The following is a 21,277-nucleotide window of genomic DNA, read 5'->3' as shown; positions in this document are numbered from 1 at the left end:
GGGGCTCGAACCCACAAGTCTGAGATCACGTCGGACGCTTAATCGACTGAGCCACTCAGGTGCCCCTTCTTTCTAATTTTTCAACTATATTTTATTTCATAGGATTTTGATGAGAGAGAACTATACGTATTGTGTCTCAAGGAAAGAGGGCCGGTCACAGGAGTTTGTCTGAACGTTGTAAGAGGCTGCGGGTGGAAAGCCACGTCCGTTCACGTCTGCACCTTCGCAGCATGCACACCGTCACAAGGCAAACGCCCAGCCTTCTCTGTGGAAGTGCATCCTCTGTGGATATTTATTCCCTCGGCAAGTCAAGGCCTGCTCCCGAGACCCCTCTTGGTGGTCCCCCTCCTCCCTCCCAACATGAGCTGGTGCCCATGGGTGTTTTGGGGGAGCACAGGGTGCTGTGCTTGGGGGGCCGGCCTGGATGAGTGCATGACCTTTGCCAGCTACCTTCTGACAGGTGTGTCCAAAGGACAGTCTGGGGGGAAGCGAAGGAAGAGGAGACAGGGCGGTCCCAGAGTGCCATTCCCTGGTCACCTCCCTATAGGTCCTCTGAAGGTCACGGCTCTGAAGACGCCCCTTGCCACATTCCGTCTGACTTCCAGCCTACAATCACTACCCCACGGCCCCCGGGCCTCGGGGCTACAGCAGTTCTGTGACTTTTCTCTTGTGCCGTGCTCACCTGCTCCTTCCCTTCCCAGACAGCCTCTTTGGGACATCCCCTGCGAACGATCTTAATTTGGGTGTGGCCTCTCTTCTGTTGGGACCCTCAGCTGACACGGGGACTTCATTGGAAACGCAGGGCCCGCACCACACGGCGTATGGAGAACAGAGCTGCAAAGCTCGTTCTAGGAGCCTCGTGTGGGGAGGGGAGGGCTGAGTTCTGGGGCCGACAGACCTGGGTTCAAGTTCAAGTTCCAACAGCCATGAGGTCCTTCACACATTCATTACCTCGCCTCATCTACAAAATGGGTTAAGAACACCTACAGTCGGTATTGTGTGGATGCAGCGACAGAAGTTACGTATACCTCTTAGCTCGTTGCCAGGCGTGGAGCGACCTCCCAGCAGACGTTAGCTGTCCCTACTACTGCCATTACCCATTGGGGCTGTCAGCCTCATGAGTGCAAATGTCCCATCAGCCACTGCTTCCAGAGGGCCCCAGTCCTCCCCTGCCCGCCTGGGCCGCCGAGACTACGAGAGAGGACGCCACACCCAGACCCACACTCTGTGCTACACCGAGGTGCCTGCGTGAAGGGACGGGGGATGAATCACAGAGAAAGAGAGAGACAGGGAAGCACCATCAGGAGATAAAGTGCATTTTGAGAAAATCGCTTGTTTATTTAGCTACTGCACTTAGGAAAAATATCAGAATGAGGAATGTGGGCACTTGTGGTAATAACTGCAAGGGGGGCATATACATTATCAAAAATACAGGAAAGAATGATAAGACATTTAAAACAAAAATTTGTATCCCTAAGATACCTCTCCTTCAACCTCAGAACGAGCGTATCTTTTACAAGCTCTTTGAAGATACTTCTCCACTCTCTTTGTCTCTTTTCTTTATAAGGCATCTTCTCTTTAACTCCCTTTGGGAAACTTCTTATAAATGAGGATTTGCATCTCCAGGGATTACTCTGGTTAGGAAAGTGTTTTATTAAAAAAAAATATATGTTTGCCACAGAATGCTGAGAGATATAATTAGCCGGCCCCTTCTGTTTTATTTCAAAAGGCTGTATGGCCAAGTTCTAATTAAACATATTCTCAGGACGTTGGAAATGTGAAGGTGCCTCAGAAATGGGCACTCAGATGAAAGACGAGAAGGTGTGGGGGATGCCTCATCTCTGCTCCCCAGTGCATAGCTACCCTGATTGATGAGCCTGTCCCAGCTCACCTTTGGTGAGCCCCTGCCCTGCATCTGGAATGCAGAGTCCTGTGCTTTTGGGGACCCGGGTGTGTGACAGGTTACCAGGTCTAAAGTGAGAGTTGCTAAGGTCCCTGCCAGCTCTGACATTCTGATGGTGCATTTGGATGTGGTCCTTGCCTAGTTCTTGCCACACAGCGTAACAATGCTCCAAATGCCCATACTTCATTTTACTTTGTGAGTTTTGGAATAAAATATGAGGCCGATGGAATCCTGCTCCCGATGGTTACTAGATAAAGCCACGCTGGCTCACCCAAGAAAAGCAGTGCTATGCCCTCCCTTGTGAAATGGGCAGAGTGATGTTGCCCCGTCTCCCTTCGGAGAAGCAAATGCCCTGGAAATAGACATGGCCTGTCTGCACACAGCGAGGTGGGCCAGGAGCCCACGGGAGCTGAGAGTTCAGAACCATCGCCTCTGAATTCCCCCACGTCGGTGCCCTGAGTAGCGCCCTCACTCTCTGCAAAGCACTTCCGTGCCCACTAAGCTCTCTCTAGAGGCAAGAGAGTTCTCATTCATCGCTGGTGGGGATACAGAATGATCCAGCCACTTTGGAAACCAGTTTGGCAGCTTTTCATAACGTTACACATACTCTTAACATATGAATATGACCCAGAACCCAGGGATCCACGTCTGGGTGTTGAGACCCAGGAGAAATGGGAACTTACGTTCATAAACTTAGGTTTATAGCAGCTTCGTTCATTGTCACCCCAAAGTAGAAACAAGCCGGTTGTCCTTCAGCTGTGTACGGATAAACAACCTGTGGTAACTTCATACAACGTATTGATGCACTCCACACATGGGCCAATCTCAGATACATCATATTAAGTGAAAGAAGCCAGACTCAAAAGGGGACATCCTATAGCATTGCGTTTAGATCACACTTTGGAAGAGGCAAAATTATAGGGATGAAGAACAGGTCAGTGTTTCCAGCGGTGGGGGGTGTGGGAAGGAAGGGCAGAGCGATCTATTGGCTACAAAAGGGCAGCACAGCGGCGTTTTGGGGTGACTTGTGGTGGTGGTTTCAGGACTCTACGTTTGTCAAAACTCAGAGAACCGTATACCAAAAGAGTGAATTTTACTCTGAAAATTTAAAAAAAAAAACATTTTTGAAAGCTGCAGGCTTGGTGGTATAATGTGATGGCCATTTGAGATTGACCTTCCCCCCATCCTTTTCATTTTATCCTACAAGAGACGCTCATGAACCCAGTCAAAGCCTGGCATTCCCGGGTGACAGGCACTGCTCCACAGAAAGGGCCCCTGGAAACTGAAGGGAAGGACAGAGATTACACGGGTCAGTGAAAAGTTTCGGATTCTCTTTTCTGATGGGTGTGAACAAAGAAGCAACCAGTTCTACTTACCATTTGGGGGACTCTTGAAATCCTGACACAAAACACCTTGTGGATGAGAGGAGGGCAGAGAAAACGGGGTTCCTGTTTGTATAACTGAGCTGGGATTCACCACTAGACAATGTCCTTAAGCCAGTGACAGTAGGGGGCTGTCTCACTTGCCGACTAAAGCATCCTAGGAAGTACACTTAAGGGTCTCCTCGAACCATTTCTGTTCTGATCCACGGTGCCAAAGCAACTTGAAACAACGTCTCTGAAACAGAGGACTCAGGTATCCAACAGAGGATGGGAAAGGGACTTTGACGGGAAGGGAAATCCAAGCAACCACAAACATCCCAAAGGGTGCTCCCTGTCTTTAGCATTCATGGAAACGCAAGTCAAACACAGTGAGACAGCAACCCCAACCACTAGATTAGGATGCATGAAAAACAAACAAACAAACAAACAAACAAACAAACAAGCTAACAATATCATAGGCTGACAAGGATGTAGAACAATGGAAAGACTTAAGAATAGTTTCTGGGAGTGAAAATTGACATAATCTCTTTGGAAAACGGCTGGGATTTATAGATATACATGCTGTATGACCAAGCAACCTTCCATATATGTGTAACAGATAGGCTCTGCCACACATGTATATAGCACATGAGTAAGTGTGTTCACAGTGGCATTTTTCATAATAGCTAAACAGCGGGGGGGGGGGGAAACTACTATATTGCAATATATTCGTGGCCAACGGCTTTGAAAATAACCAACTGCACATGTCCACATGGAAGTCTCACAGATGTAAAGCTGAGTGAAAGAAAGAAGACACAAAATAATCCATCCAATATGATTTCACTTGTGTAAAGCTAAAAGACAGGCCCAGGGAGGTGCACCTACATGCTAAAACCACACAGCAAGGCAATAAAGAGATCACTATAAAAATCAAGATGGCGGCCTCCAGGAAAAGGGGTTGTAACTGGGAGATGTTGGGGGGCTTCTGGTGATTGAGTGGTGGTTACCCAGTTGTTTGTTTTATAATTTTGTTACTATGTATTTATTTAGGTAAAGTTATTTATTTATTTTGAGAGAGAGCATGAGTGGGGGAGGAGCAGAGATAGAGAGAGAGAGAGAGAGAGAGAGAGAGAGAGAGAGAGAAAGAATCCCAAGCAGGCCCCATACTGTCAGTACAGCGCCAGATGTGGGGTTCAGTCTCACGGTTCATGAGATCATGACCTGAGCCAAAAATCAAGAGTTGGACACTTAACTGAGCCATCTAGGTGCTTTTATAAAATTATTTAAACCATACACATGATTGACCCATTCTTCTGCATTTGCAACATATCTCACACACAGGAACATAAGAAGTAAAAACAAACAAACAAACAAACAAAAAACTGGATTCCAGAGAAATGCCAATCTGGGAGCAATAATAATGTGGAATGAGAGATTCCGAGTGAGGCGTTCTGGAGGAATGACTCCAAAGAGAGACCAACTAGGCGGTCTTAACCTTTGCCGTCCTTCATTACCATTTACTGCAACCAAAAGCCTTTTAGAAATATTTGCTTTTAAGTAAAAGTTGTATCCTTTGTACTAAAGGATCAATCCTTTCTCTTAAGTTTAATATGAGTATGAATCTTATAGAGTGCTCTAAGTGATTCATTACACTTTATTTTATTTTTTTAATGTTTATTTGCTTATTTTGAGAGAGAGCGCGCGTGTGCTCGAAAGCGGGAGAGGGACAGAGAGGGACAGAGAGGGAGAGAGGTCATCTCAAGCAGGCTCCAGGCCCAGGGCGGAGCCCCACGTGGGGCTCCATCTCAGGACCCTGAGATCATGACCTGAGCAGAAATCAAGAGTCGACGCTTAATTCACGGAGCCACCCAAGCGTCGCTCGTTACACTTTAGATCAGATCTGTTCCTCATGTGAGTCTACACAGACTTAAGGCAAGCTATTCTATTCAACTGCTTCTAATTTGCCTGGAGGTCTTCATCTTAAAAATTCAACCACCATTGGGGCGCCTGGGTGGCTCAGTCGGTTAGGCGTCCGACTCTCAGTTTCAGCTCAGGTCATGATCTCGTGGTTTCATGGGTTCAAGCCCCGTGTCAGGCTCTGCGCTGAGCCTACTTGAGATTCTCTCTGATCTCTACTGATCCTACTTGAGTGCGGAGCCTACTTGAGATTCTCTCTGTCCCTCCCTCTCTGCCCCTCCCCCGCTCGCCCTGTCTCTGTGTCTCTCAAAATAAATAAATAAAACTTAAAAAATAGTAAAAAAAAAAAAAAATTCAACCATCACAATGAGAAACGCAGGAGGCCGCACCCAATACCTCTCGAGTAAGTAAAATATATACTGTGGCATCCAGGCATAAGCTTCATGCAGTTTCCTTGCAGAAAATACTTTTATGGTCTTATCTGAGTCTATTAATTCCACTTTAAATATAAACCTAACATGCTTAGAAGTCTGTTTCCAAGAATACATCAGCTTAGAAAGAGAGAAGTGACAAGAAAACAGTATTAGAGCCCATGACCGCTAAGAAGCTGACGCTGCGTAAGAAGACAGATGGAAAAACGTCTCAACTCTCCTAGGTCTCTGGGGGCATTTATTGCAGGGACAGCAATGGATTGTTAAATTAGAAATTGACTAAATCTTTTTTAAGAAATCAGTTAACAAGCGCGGTGCATAATATATGGTGACCGTCAAATGTTTGGCACACCTTAGCATCCAAAAAAAGTCAGTTGTGTAGGTATCCTCCTGCAAAGAAGTCCTGCCGTGAAAATACTAGAGATATTATATTAGCCCCCTGAGCCGCGGTTTTACATTCTGTGGTTTCGGTTACCCGCGGTCATCTATGTTCCAGAAGCTGATGATCCCCCTGATGTATGGTCAGGAGGCCAATAGTCCCTGACGGTGGGTCACGATGCCCACATCGCCCACCTCACTTCATCTCATGGTGTGGGCATTTCATCAACTCACATCCTCCTCATAAGAAGGGTGAGCCCGGCACAATCAGATACTTGAGGGAAAGAGAGAGACCACACGGACACAACTTTTATTACAGTATATTGTTACGGCTGTCCTATTTTACTACTAGGTGTTGTTGTTAGCCTTCTACGATACCTAATTTGCAAATTAAACTTCATCCTAAGTGTGTACGTTTAGGAAAAAAATCAGAGGATATACACAGTTTGGTACTACCCAGTTTCAGACATCCATCGGGGGTCCTGGAACGTAACCCCCGTGGAGAAGGGGGGACTACGGTAATCCAAATCCAAGTCCCTGGGAGTATACATGTGTACATAAACACAAATATTTAAATAAATAAATAATTATACACACACACACACACACACACACACACAGACACACACACACACACATAGGTAGCTATATGTACATACGCATGGATGTATATTGGAAAATATTAGCTTATATTTTGCTGTGAGTGTATGTGTATGTGTGCACATGCGTGTGCACGGTGGTTTGGATCCTGTTAAAGAATTCCGGATTTGGATGGAATTCGCCCTGATAGCTGAACAATTACGGAACAGCTGCATCTTCAGAACAAAATGACCTTTTCATCAAGTTACAAAACATTAAAGGTTAAAGAATGTTTGAAGGGGAGTTAATACTTTTAAAACATTGGGAAAATTGCCATGTTTTCAAAGACCTGACCGAAAGGAAAGGTAAGCGCCAGACCGGCAGGTATGAGCTCTATTGTGGGGAGGGGGCATGATACTTTTGCATCGCCTGCTTCATTGAAAACTATGAATGAACCTACCTCCTCAGGAAATGAGAAGAGGCAGGCCTGTGATCGGCACAGCACGGGAGCTCACGCAAGGAACCCTTAGCGGGCTGGTTCCTAATTGCAATTTTGAAGTCACATCTCTTCCTCTCGCGAGTAGCGATGGCAGAGAGCAAATCAATGAGGGTGTCAGATTTTCCAGGCTTCTATTTTCCATCTGACCTGGATGGCACATATTCCAGTCACTACTAACAGGGAAAATAGAAATATCAGTGAGCCTCTTCACCATACCCCTTTTTTAATTAGCTCCCAGAAAAACCTGGCGGAATCTGCCTCGTTCGCCCTGCAAATGCTCACTCTTCCCAGGAAGTCAGGAGGCCTGTGCACTGCTCTGCCTCCAGAAACTCCCCTCTTCCTTTTTTTTTTTTTTTTTTTGCCCCACTCCAAGCACCTGCTTGCATCCTGGGGTGCATCCAACCTCACGCCATTTATATGCCTATCTTCAGGGAGGTCTGACCCCATGGCTATTTATTGCACAGCTACTGCATATGCTGAGCCCTTCCCCAAAGCAGCCACATATGTGTCAGCCCAGGTGAGCCTCACAAGTACTCTGACAGCAGGCTCTACTGAGACTCGCCCGTGGGCATGCAGCTGGTAACACTGTTTCTCTTTCAAACCCTTGTCTGGCCCTGAAAGCTCCCAGAATGTAGCACAAAGAGGCAAAGGTTTGGAAGGGCATCTCCAACTTTGATCGTATGTTTCCTCCCCGAGTCCCTACTCAGTGCTCACCATGGAGGGAGCTGCTTTTAGAGATGAAGGACAGAAGGCTCAAGGATGGGGTAGCAATCTGCAGGAGGGCACTTGGTGAGTTATGGGGTCACGAGCCCACACGGTCAGAACTTGCATTCACCCACAAAGTGCACAGGTGCACACCCAGAGCCGACACACTGTGGGCTTGACCTTTCTTCGTTGCTGGCTGGTATTCTCTCCTAAGAGAAAGTTGCTCTCCTTCATTCCTCCCTGCAGCCTTTGCTCCCTCATTCCTGGTGCCTAATCTGGTTCAGGTAGGACCAGGTCCTGGGCTGGATAGACAGCCCTCTACTCTCTCCCCTTTACTGTCTCCCTTCTTGACTCTCAACGACATGCCCTAGATAGTGCCATCCCCAAGAGGGAGCGGCTTGCAATTCTGGACATTTGAAGCAGGAGTGACTCCTTGACAAATTTCACTGTTGGAGAATGACTCTGGCCCATTTTCAAGTCTCATTTGTCCTGGCCGACAGGTAAGGCCTGAGGAGGAGTTAGGAGGGTTTGCTGGCTGGGAGGGCCTGTGCCCTGCAGGTGCCCTTGTTGCCTCGCAGACCAAAGGCTTTCTCCTAGTGGGAACCTTATCCCCAGACATTCACGTCGGCTGGGACGAGTGTTCTCTTGGAAGCAGGGAGGCTCCTTTTATACCTGAACCTACCCCAACACCAGCTGTTCCCCCAGCATATACCCAGAGAGCCCCTTCTCTTCAGCTGAAACACTCCTAAAAACCTTAAATGATGCAAATCAATCCCCCTCTTTGGGCCATATATTTTGAAAGTATTGCTAACATCTGTAAGGCGATCAAAAGTCAAAATCCAGGCTCTCTCAAATTTGTATTCAGTGCTACGATTTTTTTTTTTCTATGTGCATTTACAGTTAGGTGACCAGCCTGGGGCCAGGCTCTGAGAACACCCCCTGGCCCCACCTCCCCATCGTCCCCCTTGCCCCTCAAGAATGAGGCAGGGAAGGAAGGATGGCCGTGGATGATTGCCTGAGCTGAGTATGTCTCCTAGAGAGGCACCTAGAAGGCTCTTTGGGCAGGAACTCAGGCTTCCCTTCAGCCTGACCACTTTTTGGCTGAGAAGAGGGGTGGAGATCAGGCTCTCCCTGGAGCAGCTGTTGGCCGGGACCCTACTCTAACTCCTGGAAAGATGGAGAAGGAAAAACCTTCTCACCAGTCCACACCAGGGAGAGACACATGAACTTCTAAAACCTCTGTACTTGAAAAATAAGGCTGCAGGGGTGGGGTGGCAAGGTGCCGGGGTACTGGGCACAAGAGGGGCTATGGGGCTGGGGGGAGGGGAGAGAGACTCAGGGGACAAGAGATATCCCTTGGTCCTTGGCAGAAGGCAACCCAGGATTCTGTGCAAAGCCCCCGACTAAGTCTTGAGCCACAAGAAGGAGCCGGGCCTGAAAGCTGGCCTCACCTCGTGCCTGTCGAGTGCTGTTTTCCTGCAGGTCAGCACCAGGGCAGAGCTGGTCCCTTCTGTGTGCACTTGCAAGCACACTTATTTCCACACCCCTCCTGGCTGGGCATCTGTAGCCTGTACACATCTCCTTCCTTGCCTGCCTTTGCACGCTCATAGGAGCTCCTGCCTCATGGTCGGGGCACTTGCTCCAGGACGTGTTTTCCCAGGAGGTGCCCCAAACCAGTCCTAGGTCCGGGTGCCCTGGACTTTGGGGCCTGCGTGGGCGCACAATTCTCTGTTCAGGGCAAGTTGGGTCTGTCTGCTCCAGAATTTCAATACTGCAGGACGTTGGGGAAGGTATTGTGGACCTGAATGGGCAAAGGTCTTGTATTGAAACTATGTCAATGGAGCAGGCACACTGTTTTAACTTTAGCTGTGTTAGGACAACCTAGGGAAGGGGTTGGGGTGAAGGGGCCAGATCTCCTCTTAAACCCCTTCTTCAGAGGTCACCACCGGCCTCTGCAATCCCCCAACAGTCCAAGTGCAAGAGGCGCCAGGAGAGGGCCGCGCACCTAGTCCTGGAGGCCGGCGCTGAGAGCACCCTGAGCCCGCCACCTCCCTGGCCCAACTCCCGACTCTCTGTCCCTGGGGCTGGAGCGACCGCCCCCGATATCCCACCTCTAGAGGGCGCTGATAGAGAGGTGGTACCGCGCATTTCCGCCGCGGGCTCCACGGGGAGCCCCCGGGACTCCACCCCTCACCCCTGGCCTCATTTGAATATTTCATTGGCTGCCGCCTGTCTGGTCAATTTATCATGCAAATGCAGGTGCCCTCCGCGCCGGAGAGGAGCCACCGCCCGCGCTGGAGAGCGGCGCCCGATTGGTGGCCGAGACAGCGGCATTTGTAATATTTTTCTTTGGGCATTGGAGTCATTTACCAATGCCATCGCCGCAACTCCAGGCACTGAATCACAAGCCACTTAAAGGGTTTTATTGGCAGCTTTGAAACTTCTTAACATGTTCTTTTATTTTAAACCAAGTGTCAACCTCTTTCTGACCTCCCCCCCAACCCCCCACCTAAAAAGCTGCGGCGACTACAAAGTACCTTGTTCCCTTGCGGGCTGCGCACGACGGGGGGACGGGGAGTGGCCGCCTCTGCCTTACCACAGAGAGGAGGACTCGACCTCTTTGGAGTGAGCGCTTGCTAGACCCGAAATAGATCATTTTTCCGGATCCTTGTGGGGGTTGGGGAGGGACTGATAGAACGCAAAAAGCAACCGGAGAAAGGCGGAGGAAGGAAGAAAGAAGAGGAAAGAGATGGGAAAGAAAAGTGTCAGAAAGAGGAAGACGTTGGGAAGAATTCAGAGCTTCTCTGCAGAGGAGGAAAATCTGGGGAGCTCAGAGCCTCTGAGGTCAGGCACTACCTGCATACAAAGAATCTGACCCTTCCGACCACCTCGTCCCAAAGAACTCCCGCTCTCCTATTCCGGACATACCAGTGATACGCGCAAGCTTCAGGCAACAAAAAATGAGAAAGAACGAAGACCCGGCCCAGTGCCCCTCTCTCTTGTACCTGTCCTACCGAGAATTGCCCTCGGTCTTTCCCGTTTGTAAATTCAGGGACGAACACAAAACCATAATGTGTAAGACAGAACAAAAAAGAGCGATACAGGAAGAGAAAAGGAAAAGAGATTCTTCCTCATCTTGCAAATTCCCCGGCCAGTTAATGAGGTCACCAGGCATGCAAAGCTGGGCTGTCTGGTCTGCGAAGAGCGGGTGGGTTGATATCTGAGACCTCCTTCTCCTCTTCCTCCTCCAGTGTTCCTCCACTGGAGTCCGAACACAGCCTCGCACTGGGCTGCCCACGCACTGATTCAGACACACCGCTGGTGCCGGCAACTCTTGCATCGGCGCGGGAAGGGCTGAGCACCTCTCCTTTCCAGCTAGCAAAGAGCTGCTCTCTCCCAGCCAGGGGTGAGCCCCGACACGGCTGCAGCTGTCTCCAGGGTGGTTTTTTGTTTCTGGTTTTTTTTTTTTTTCTTTTTTCTTTTTTTCTAAGCTCTGCCCAAAAGGTTTCCAAAAACCCATTTCATCCAGAGTGGGAAAAACCATGCCACGCAGCAGCGAGTAATTCGGGAAATTCCCCGCAAAAGTCAAAGTAGGCGAGTGGGATTTGACCAAAGGGCATTTCGCCAGTAATTGCTCCTCCGAGCTAGACTTACTTGTGTACCTGACCTCCTTAGACCAAGACACAAAGACTTTATTGTCTTTATTAAATCTCCGGTCTCTTAAAAAAGTTTTTTTTTTTCCCTCAAAGTTCCGTAAATGAGTGAGCTTGAAAAATAATTACAGAAGAAAGAACCAAACTGGACTCTCCAAATTTGGAGATCCAAGACCAAGAACACAGGCAAGCTTGGGGGGAGGGGGGGAGGGGCGGGTGTGGTCCCAGCCTGTCTTAGAAAACTGGAGAAAGTGGTCTCCAGGAATCACCTAACCAGTAGAGGGGTATTTGGTAAGATGTGCTTTCCCTCGGATTACCATGCTCCCTCCCTCTGTTAGGTGTATAGGTTTGGTTTTGCTTTAACACGTTTATAAACTGCCTGGAAATTTCCAGCTGATAAAAATGAGGCATTGAGGAGGAGGACCTGCCAGCCCTGACTTCCTAAGGGGCTTGGTCAGGTCAGCTTCCATCCAAAGTTTTCTGTGTCCAGTTGTGCTGGGAGCTCAGGGCCAGCCTGGGGCTCCCTTGCTCTGCCCCTCCCCAAAAGACCAGGGGTATCAAGGTTGGCCTGGGAAGACCACAGGCCCTGTTGCCTTTGAGTCCAGTGGTCCTACGGGAATGGCAGGCATGTGAAAAGTTGGCAAAATTGGGCCAGACTTCTGTGCGCTCAGCTACGAGAAATTTACAAAGTAGTAAAGTCCCGGGGAGGGGAAAGGTGGGGGGCATACAGGTACCCCGTGTATTTGGGGAGGTGCTTCATACCCCAACACCAATTCTTGACTTTGAGAGAGAGAGGTCTCCTACTTTTCTTCAAAGAGAGATCTGCACCCCCATCCCATAACTCCACCCCATCTCACACCCAGGCACCCCCCAATGCAGCTCCCCGAAAGCCCCCACAGAAGTGGTGTTAATATACCGCTCCGATTTGCAAAGGCTTATTTCACGTCAAAACTATAAAAGTTCTCGGGAGAATCTACAGACAAAACATCTGGTTCCTTAAAACAAAGCTACCGGAAAAAGAGAAACAAACTTCCCTGCTCTGTAAATGCACCTCCAGCAAACAATTTACCGCCTGGTGAGGGCCTGGCCCCAGAGTCCAGATTTCTAGCACTGAGGGAGGGGCTGAGGTCCTGGGGCCCAATTCCTGGTCGAGGTGTGCAGGTGGAGGCAGTCAGCCTCTCTGCATGTAGGGCACCTCCTTTGCCTAGCCCAGACCGTAGTGTGAGCAGTGTGTAAGGGGGCAGCCAGTCCAGGCCAGCGGTCCAGGGGGAGGCAGGTAGGAAAAAAGCACTTGGTACGACCTTTGCTGGGCCTTCAGTGGGCTCCCCAAGGGCCCCTCACCGGGCCTGAAGCCTTCCCACCATGAAATGGGGTGCAGGCTCCCTGCGTGTTCTACCCAGCGTGCCCTGTCCCTCCAGCTGGCCAGTTCCTCCCTCAGGGCACAGAGAATCTCTGGTCATGGCCTGGGTTCAGGCTCCCAAGTTCCTGGGACCTTGGCCTACCCTGGCTATCTGTCTTGGACTGGCAGCTTCAAGGACACCTTCTTTCCTGAAGCCTTTTTCCTCAGTGGCCATGCCAAATGGGGACATACTTCCGCCTTCCCCACCGGGTCAGGCAGGACTGTCACCCACTGCCCTCATTTGCACCTTGAACACAACCTCGGCTGCCTCCCGGTGGCGGCGGCGGCGGCGGCGGCGGCGGCGGCGGTCGTCGACTGCTGCCTCCCGCTTCCCCGCTACAGCTTCCTTACCTGGAGCATCCTGTTTTGGGGCCAGCTCCTTGCCCTTCCACCACACTTGTTCAGCCTCGCCCGCCTTTAACTCCCCCACCCCCCAACTCGCCCCGGTGGGGCTCTGGTTGGTCAAGCACACCAAGTCTCCCCGTGGCACGACATACCCCACGCAAGTAGGCCCAGGGACTGGGGCCTGCAGGTCTCAGGGCTTGGAAGGCTAGAATCACATTTCTAACCCCTGACCTGAAAAACTGGCATGTGGGAGGATTTGTACTGCAGAACGCTCAGGGCACCGCCTGGGAGGAGGACCAGGATTCCACTGGGCCCAGGCTGCAATCTTGGGGGTCATGAATTGTCTTCATGGCCCCTGGGAATTTTCTGGACTTATCCACGTTGCCACCCCGCTGCTGGGTGAGCCACCTGGCCACAATGGGAGCCATCAGTTTCTCCCATGGGCGTTTGCCGTTGGGCATTTCGATATGTCTCGCCACTGCCCCTCAGCCCGCTTTTCCTTCTTTTGTGTTTAGGGACTTAAAAATGCCCAGAAAAGCAGCACCTCGGAAAGTTGGGAGCGTCTCACTGGGCTGGGGGTCACTTTTTGCGTGGCTCTCACTCGGCTAAGTCACCAGGTGCCTGCGCGGGAGCGGAAGCCTGTTGTCACTTTTCAGGGGTGTCCGCAACTCTTCCAAGTGAGGTGGAAAGATTTCTACACAGTGGTACTTTCTACAGAATTCTAGCTCCTCCGCCGGGCGCCGGCTTTTCCGCCCTCCTCTAGCGTGAAAGCGGTTCGGCCGCACCCTGGAGCGCGGTCCCTCCTTCCCGCAGGAAGGAGCCCCTGTGAGCGCCGCCGCGGCCGTCTCAGGCCTCCTCCGGAGCCGCGCAGACCTTGGCTCCCGGCGCTGGCCGGAAAGCGGCTCCTGTATCCCTTCTACCTCGCGAATCGCGGAACGAAGACAAGCACAGGTTTTGACCCGCTCCTGTAGCCGACTCTTGAGTGGGGCAGAACTCACCAGACACCCGGGCAGAAATATTTGCAGTAGGAATACGCTCGGGTAAAATGCCAGGGACCGCCACCCCGCAGATGTCCGAGGAGTAGGTCTTCCGTGCGCCCTTCCCCTGAACTTCTTAGGGGGAGGACCAGACAGCCCCTTTGGCCTGGCCAAACTGATCAGGCACCTATAAGAAGATATTTGCCCTCTGGACAGCGGGGTGCGAGGTACGGGTGGGGAAAGCAAGAAGCAATGGTAACCACGGGGGAGGTCAGCATTCTTGGAGAATGGCGCCGGGAACTACCCGCAAAGCTCTGGCTTCTCAAACATATGGCCTTGCCCTTTCTCACTCTGTAAATAACATATGAATTACAGACCTACTGCCACCCTGACACCATTTCTCCCTGAATCGAGTCCCTGGTTTTCACTGGGATCCGCGTTTCCTTCCCCCTCTCTCGCTCCTCACAGGCAGCAGCCAGGTAGGGGCCTGGCAAAGTTTTAGCTTTAGACCTTCTGGCCAGAAGATGTGCCCCAGATTCGGCCGAGCTGGAGCCCATTTAAGCCCCTGCATTCAAGTACACACTGTGCTTGGTGCAGATCCGGGAAGCCTCCCTGCCTTTTCTCCTACGCCACACCCAGTCCACAGAGAAGGGGCAAAGAGAACTTGGAATTGCTAGGGCTAGGTTGACAGTGTCCCTCTCCATCTGTCCCATTGCTAGCATGGCCTGCAAAACTAGTCCCGTTTTGAGTTCTTGGTATTAAAGGCGGTGCGTATGGTTAAAAGAACACTGTAGAGATCAGGGTTCCAGGCAGTGCCACTCCGGGCCAGAACCCTGTTTGAGTGTCCGGGCAAGGCAGCGCGGTCGCAGTCTGCACTCCGCATAGCCCGTGTTGCGCGTGACGGGTTGTCGCTGCGATGTGCAGCTCAGTGACACTGATGGATGCGCCAATGGTTGGACGGACAGATGTTAGGGCGGATCGCACCGCGCGCGGCGCCCGAGCGGGGGAGGGCGAGGTAGCGATCGGGCGGTGGCTTCAGGCGGCTCGGAGACCGGAGCTCAGGCCGTGGCCCGCAGGGGGAGGGGAGGAGGGAACAGAGGTTTGGAGAGCAGCGTTGGGAAGCAAAGGAGGAGGGGGAGCACAAGCCAGGGCGAAACTCTCAGCCTTCCGTGCGTGGCGCCCCGCGCTGTGCACCCATCACTACCCGCGCGCCCAAAAGGGCGCTCGGTGCTGGGAAGGTGAGCCAGGGGCGGGCAGGAGCTGACCTCGCGCGGCGCCTACCCTCCTCCAGGCAAGAGGCTCCCAGCGCCGCGACCAGAACCGAGAGGCCGCGGGCGGCGTCTGCCAACTCACCGTTTCCTCGTTCGCAAGAAGCGTTTCACGCCCCACGGCCGAGTCTCCCGGGCCTGGAGGGGCAGTTGTTTTAGCCTCCGCGGCCGCAGGCACCAACCTCTCGCCGCGCCCCCGCCCCCGAGTTCGCCACACACAAGGCCCGCCTGGGAGCCCAGTCGCAGCCGGACTCCGATTCCCCGCAACCGCCCGGGGTCCGCACCCCGCAACTCCGAGCGCTCCTGCGCGCGCGAAGGCGCTGGAGGCGGCTTTATAGCCCGGGAGGACGGCAGCAGCACATCTGCATTCAGGGAGGCGTCTGGACCGAGCCCAAGCCCGCAGGCTGGGGGCGAGCGGAGACTTTTGATCTTACCGTCTGGGTGAGATCACGGTCTCCTGGTCTAAAAGAAAAGAAAGCATGCCGGTGAACTTTTAAAACAAACTTGCATAAACAATCACAAAGAAAAAGATAAAAAAGAGAGGGCAGAAGAAAAGGGAGAAAGAAACACAAGAAAAGGAAACGTTAAGAAAAAGGAAGGAAGGAAAGAAGGAAGGAAGGAAGGAAAAAAAGGAAGGAAGAAGGCCGGGGTTTGCAGCTCCGGGAACGCTCAGGCAGGCAGTCCCAGGGGCGCGGGGCTCCGGCCCTCGCCGGGACTATCGGACGCGGGGCCCAGGGGAGCCTCCGGGCCCCAAGCGGCGCGCCCAGGAGCAGCGCCACTTCGGGGACCTTGGGCCTGGCGGCCGCCCCCGCACCCCCCACCACCGCCGCCCGGCAGCGCCCGGAGCCAGACCCGCCGCGGCCGCCCCATTCCCGGCCCAAGAGCTGGCCCAGGGAGACGCAATCGAACCCGCAGCGCATCGATGCGCCGCCGCCCGCGCCGCTCGGGCTCAGGCTCTCGCTCAGCCGCCGCCGCCCGGGGGTCGTCCCAATGAGCTCCGGCCCACCCGCGCCCTCGCGGCCGCTCGTAAGTGAGCCCGCGTCGCCCCGCCGCCAACGCAGCCCTGCCAGCTCCTCCTCTCCGCGGCCCGCCGGTCTGGCCCGCTCGGCGCCTCAGCGACCCCAATCACCCAATCAATAATCAATTCTTTTCGCCCCGTACTGCTGGCAAGCCGGGCGCTGGGCGCGGTGGCCCCCTCTCGGGGGCTGCCCTGGGGCGGGGGATGGGCTTGGGAGCCCGAGTTCCTTCCCCCGCCCCCACCCTCCCCCCCGTCCCGCCCTCGGATCTGCCAGCTCTTGGGGTGGGGGGCGCGGCTCGGCGCCTAGGGGGCGAAGGGGGGGGTGGGGGGCGGAAGGACCTTGATCTTCCCGTGCGGAGGAGGAAACTTGGAGGCACCCCCCTCCCACGCCGACCCCCGGGACGGGCCCGGGAAAGTTTGCCCGGGAAAAAAAAAAAATTGGGGGAAGTGGCTGCAGCGGGTCCCGGGGGAGGAGCCCGGGTGGCGCGGGGTCTGGGAGCAGCCCCCACCCACTCCGGCCCGCGCCCGCCTCCTCCCTCGAGGGCGCCGGCGCCCGCCCGCGGGCCCCGGCATCCCCGGGGGGTGCGGGCCCAGGCCCGGCGAGAAAGCTGGGGGCTTTGGACGCGGCGGGTGGAGAGGAGTGCGGCACGGGCGGGGCAGCCGGGGGCGGCCAGGGGGCGAGGCTGGGTGGGGAAGAGGGGCGGGAGAGGGTAGCGAGCGCCCCGGGACGAGCTGGGCCGGGCCGGCGCCGCGCCCCTGCGTGCGCGCATAGGGCGGGGGCGGAGGGGCGGCACCCCCTCCCCGGACGGGGCGGGGGTCCTAGACAGGCCCGGGGCCGGGAGCGGGGGCGCGGCGCCCCCGCGGGCGGGCGAGTGACACGATCATCTCCTTTTCCTTTAAGCTTGCCTGTTGCCGACGCCGCCGCTCCAGCCGCGCCGCGGGCAGAAGACTGGACCGCTGAGCCCCGGGCCGCGGCGGCGGCTGAGCGCCCCCCCCGGATGCCGTGACCCCCTGCCCGGGGGCGGGGGCCGGGGCAGGACCAGCCGGGGCCGCTCCCGCGCTCCTCCTCCCACCCCTCTGCCCGCCTTCTCCCCCTCTCCCCGCCCCCCGGCCCCGAACCCCGCGCACCTCGTCTGGGGACGGGGCGGGGGGGGGGGCAGGGCCGCCGTTCCTCCCCGCCCCCTCCTCCTCGGGCCTCTGGAGCGATTTGTCAAACTTCCCATTCCGCCGGCAGCGCGGTCCTCCTCCTCCTCCTCCTCCTTCACCACCTCCTCCTCCTCTGCCTCCTCCTCCCCCCGCGCTCCTCCCTCCGCGCGCCTCCCTCGCCCGCCCTCCTTCTTCCCTCCGCACGTTCGGGGATCGCGGCGGAGCGCGGAGAGGGGGGGACGCGGAGAGCCGGGGCGCAGCAGCATCCTGCGGGCGGCCGCTCTCCGGGGGGGAGGCTGAGAGCCGGCCCGCCTCGCCCCCCCGCGGGCCCGCCGCCCCTCCCTCCCTCTCCTCAGCCCGGCAGCGGCGGCGGCGGCGGCGGCAGTGGCAGTCGCCGGAGGAGCATCATGCCGAGGAGGAAGCAGCAGGCGCCCCGGCGCGCAGCAGGTACGAGCCGCTTCCCCTTCCTCCTCCTCTCCTCCTCCTCCTCTTCCTCTCGCTGCCGTGCGCCTCCGGCCGGCGGCGACCCGGCTCCTCGCCCCACTCCTCGCCCCTCTTCCTCTGCCCGCGCAGAGTAACTCCGGGGCGCCAGGCTCTCTCGCTGCTCTGCTCTCTGGGTGCGTGCGCCCGCCTCGCGTCCCGGGCGCCCCCCGGACGCCCCGCCGCGCTCGCCCTGCCCCGGCTCGCACCCACTTCGCGAGCCGCGCGCGCTCGGGGGCTAACTGAGCCCGCCTGGGTCCCTGCCTCTTCAGCTCGCCGGCTGCGGAGGGGATGGGAAGGAGCCCTCTTCGGGCTCTTTCTGTGGGGGGCGGGCGGGGTCACCTGAGTTCCCTGGGACACCTTCCGTGTCCTCCCGCGGCCGGCCGGCGGGGGGACAGCCCGGTGTCTGCCGAGCGAAAGAGAGCCGGCGAGTGAGCGAGCGGGTCCCTTCGGCCACCTTACTGCTAATCCGATTGATTCTTCATTTATTGGGCCCAAAGCGGGCAAGCGGTGGAAGGCAGAGCGCACTGGGTCTCCGTATTGTCAGATGACCGTCAAGTCACTGTTAGATGCTGGCGTTTCCTCTATCCCTGTTTGTTTTCCCTTACCCCCACCCCCTCCTTCCACTGCTTCTCCCACCCTCACCTCCTCGTAGCACTTAGTTCTGGGACATGCCTGTCTACTCCCACCCCCCCCCCCAACCCCCGGTTTTCTTTTTCTTTTCTTTTCTTTCTTTCTCTCTTTTTTTTTTTTTTGCCAGGATGTCAACTCCTGTTAAGATTGAGCTGATTTTTTTTTTTTTTCTTTTCTGGAAAAAGCATCATTGAAAACAAAACAAAACCCACACACATAACATTATTTTGCAATAATGTCAGTTGGGGGTATGTTGCCTGGAAGAAGGGTTTCTGGCCCTTTGCCACCCTTGATTTGATGACTGATTGATCGCCCGTCATGCTGCTGCCTTTGATCTATTCATTCCCAATAAACATCAATAAATCACTCCCAATGGTGAGGCCAAGCTCTGTGACGTCACTAGGGCCCTGTCAGTGGAAGTTCGGGGATTTGGGACGGATTGCTGAGAGGACCACATGTGGACGGGATGTATTTTGATATGAGTAACACTCAGATGTGCAGAGGTTCAGATGCTGCCTGAAATCGGAGGGTTAAGTGGAGGTTCGTGTCTTTTCTGCTCTTTTCTTTTGGTGGAGGAAGGGAGAGCAGAGGGAAGGGTCAGGGCATTGCCTGACGCCCCACTTGGATGAGGGCGTTGTACCTGTGCCGCCCCCGAGTGCCTGTAGTAGTCCTGGGGGTGACGGGGATGGTCATTTCCATCATGGGAGCCGGCCCTGCTGGTGGAGCCCACACACTGGATGCACCCTGGAGTCTCCTTACACAGGGTCACGAAGAGGGAATGCTCTCCTTTTTTTTTTTTTTTTTTTTTCCAGAAATGTACTTTCTCGTTCCTGCCTTAAGAAAACCCTAGAAGAAAGGAGACTTGGTTTGGGGCACATACGGCAGGTTTTGCTGTCTGTCCTCGGTGTTGCCCAAATTAAGGAAGTTTGAAAATCCCAGCAGTGGTTATGGGGAGGGTGCTGCCACTCAGGTCACCTCCTGGCTGGTGCTTCTTGCCCATTCTACCCTCTCCTTTAAATTCCAAGCTCAGGCAGTGAGCTTATCTGCCCAAAATAAACTCCAAAACTTTGGAGGACTCCTTCACAAAGTTGGGCAGTAGGAGTGTCTTGGGCTTCTTCCAGTCTTTGAAATTTTTTTCTTTCCTTTTTGGATGCACATTTTAAGGTATCTGTGTGCCTCAATCAAATGAACCATATGTGATTACATCTTTACATTTAGGTTAGAACTCTTTCTACGGTGGCTTCACCTTTTTCTCCCCCACCTTGCCAATCTGAGACTCCTTTCTGATAACTTCCTGCTAAAAATATTAGCGGAGGAAAGGTCCTGTTGATTTTATCTATCTATCCATCCATCTATCCATCTATCTATCTATCTATCTATCTTAAAGCAACCTGTTCCCTAACCTTTCTGCACCTTTTACAAAAGGCAGCCAGGAAATCTCAGGTCAGTTAAGAAATATTCATTATATAAAAACTTGACTGCCCGGCTAATAGGAGATGGAAGAATGGTTTTGCTCTATCAAAATGACCCGTCAAAACGACTTTGTTTCATATTTGATTTAATTGTCTCTCTCCTGACAGGCACATTCATCAATAGCTTAATGGTCAATCAGAAGTTGGCAGCCTGAGTGCTTTCTTTCTTTCCCATACCCTGGTTTTGGATTTACTTTATCAGAATGCTTCTGCCTAATGGACGTGTGGAGGAGGGGGTGGAGAATGTCTGAAGGGCTACTTATTTAGGAAGAGGGGAGGAATAAAATAAAAAAAAAAAAAGAGAGGGAGAGAGAGAGAGAGAAAGAAAGAACCCTCCACACTGAGGCCTGAGCTAAGTATGCACAGGCCAATAAGTGAGCTGTCTGAGGTTTTTGTTTGTTGGTTGGTTGGACAAGAAACTTCCCATTTTTTTCCCTCCCGTTTTCAGTTCTCACAGCTGCAAGTTATAAGGTTCATGCCTGCTTTTGCGGCATCCTGGGAGTGATGACAAATTGATTGCTTTGCACTGATAGAGAGAGAGTGGGAAAAAGAAAGATGTCTGCTGATTGGTAACTGGAAATCCAGTCCCCAGCAACCTTGAGAATACTCGAGAATTTTTTTTCCCCTCCAAACTGAAAGGTCCGCTCAGCCATAAAAAAAGAAAAGTTGTTTTGCCAGCTTCATTAGTGTTCACCTAATTAGCTGTAAACCTGATGGATCCCTGACAGCTTTAATGATTGGAGATGACAAGCTCGACACAGTGTCATCCAGCAGAATTAGGTTTGCAGCTAGTTTGATGTAATCAAGTTGATATTACACAGTCCTGGCTGCCTTTAGTTGTGCATTAACTCAATTTTCTGCTGCAGGTGACAAATGGGCTTTGGTACCTGGATAATCATGTCATAGGAATTAGGGCCCTTTTAATGGTCTGGGGTAGAATAACAACCACAAAGGGCTGAGAGCTGGGTAAGGCGTGCAGACGTCTCACACAGGTGCACACAGTCTTTATATCTAGGCCAATTGTACCACTGCTCTCCAGAAGGCCAAAGCAGGCTCCAAGAATCCCTGAAAAGACGTATTTCTGTGCTTGAGGATTTTCTTTTCTTTCCTTTT

At 53.6% G+C, this 21,277-nt stretch overlaps 1 protein-coding gene across 1 annotated transcript in view; it reads left to right on the top strand.

Moving 5' to 3' along the window:
• Window positions 1-16,168: 16,168 nt before the first annotated feature.
• TSHZ3 (teashirt zinc finger homeobox 3) overlaps window positions 16,169-21,277 on the top strand; it is a 70,126-nt gene continuing 65,017 nt past the window's right edge. Inside the window, exons 1-2 of the mRNA XM_027044541.2 lie at window positions 16,169-16,441; window positions 17,335-18,026. Of these exons, the coding sequence (XP_026900342.2) occupies window positions 17,987-18,026 (40 nt within the window). The 5' untranslated portion in view covers window positions 16,169-16,441; window positions 17,335-17,986. The remainder of the gene's footprint in view (window positions 16,442-17,334; window positions 18,027-21,277) is intronic.

The sequence above is a fragment of the Acinonyx jubatus genome, chromosome E2, assembly GCF_027475565.1.
Source record: "Acinonyx jubatus isolate Ajub_Pintada_27869175 chromosome E2, VMU_Ajub_asm_v1.0, whole genome shotgun sequence".
Taxonomy (NCBI): Eukaryota; Metazoa; Chordata; class Mammalia; order Carnivora; family Felidae; genus Acinonyx; species Acinonyx jubatus.
Note: the sequence above shows the minus strand (reverse complement) of the source record. Positions and strands in the feature narration are given on the sequence as shown.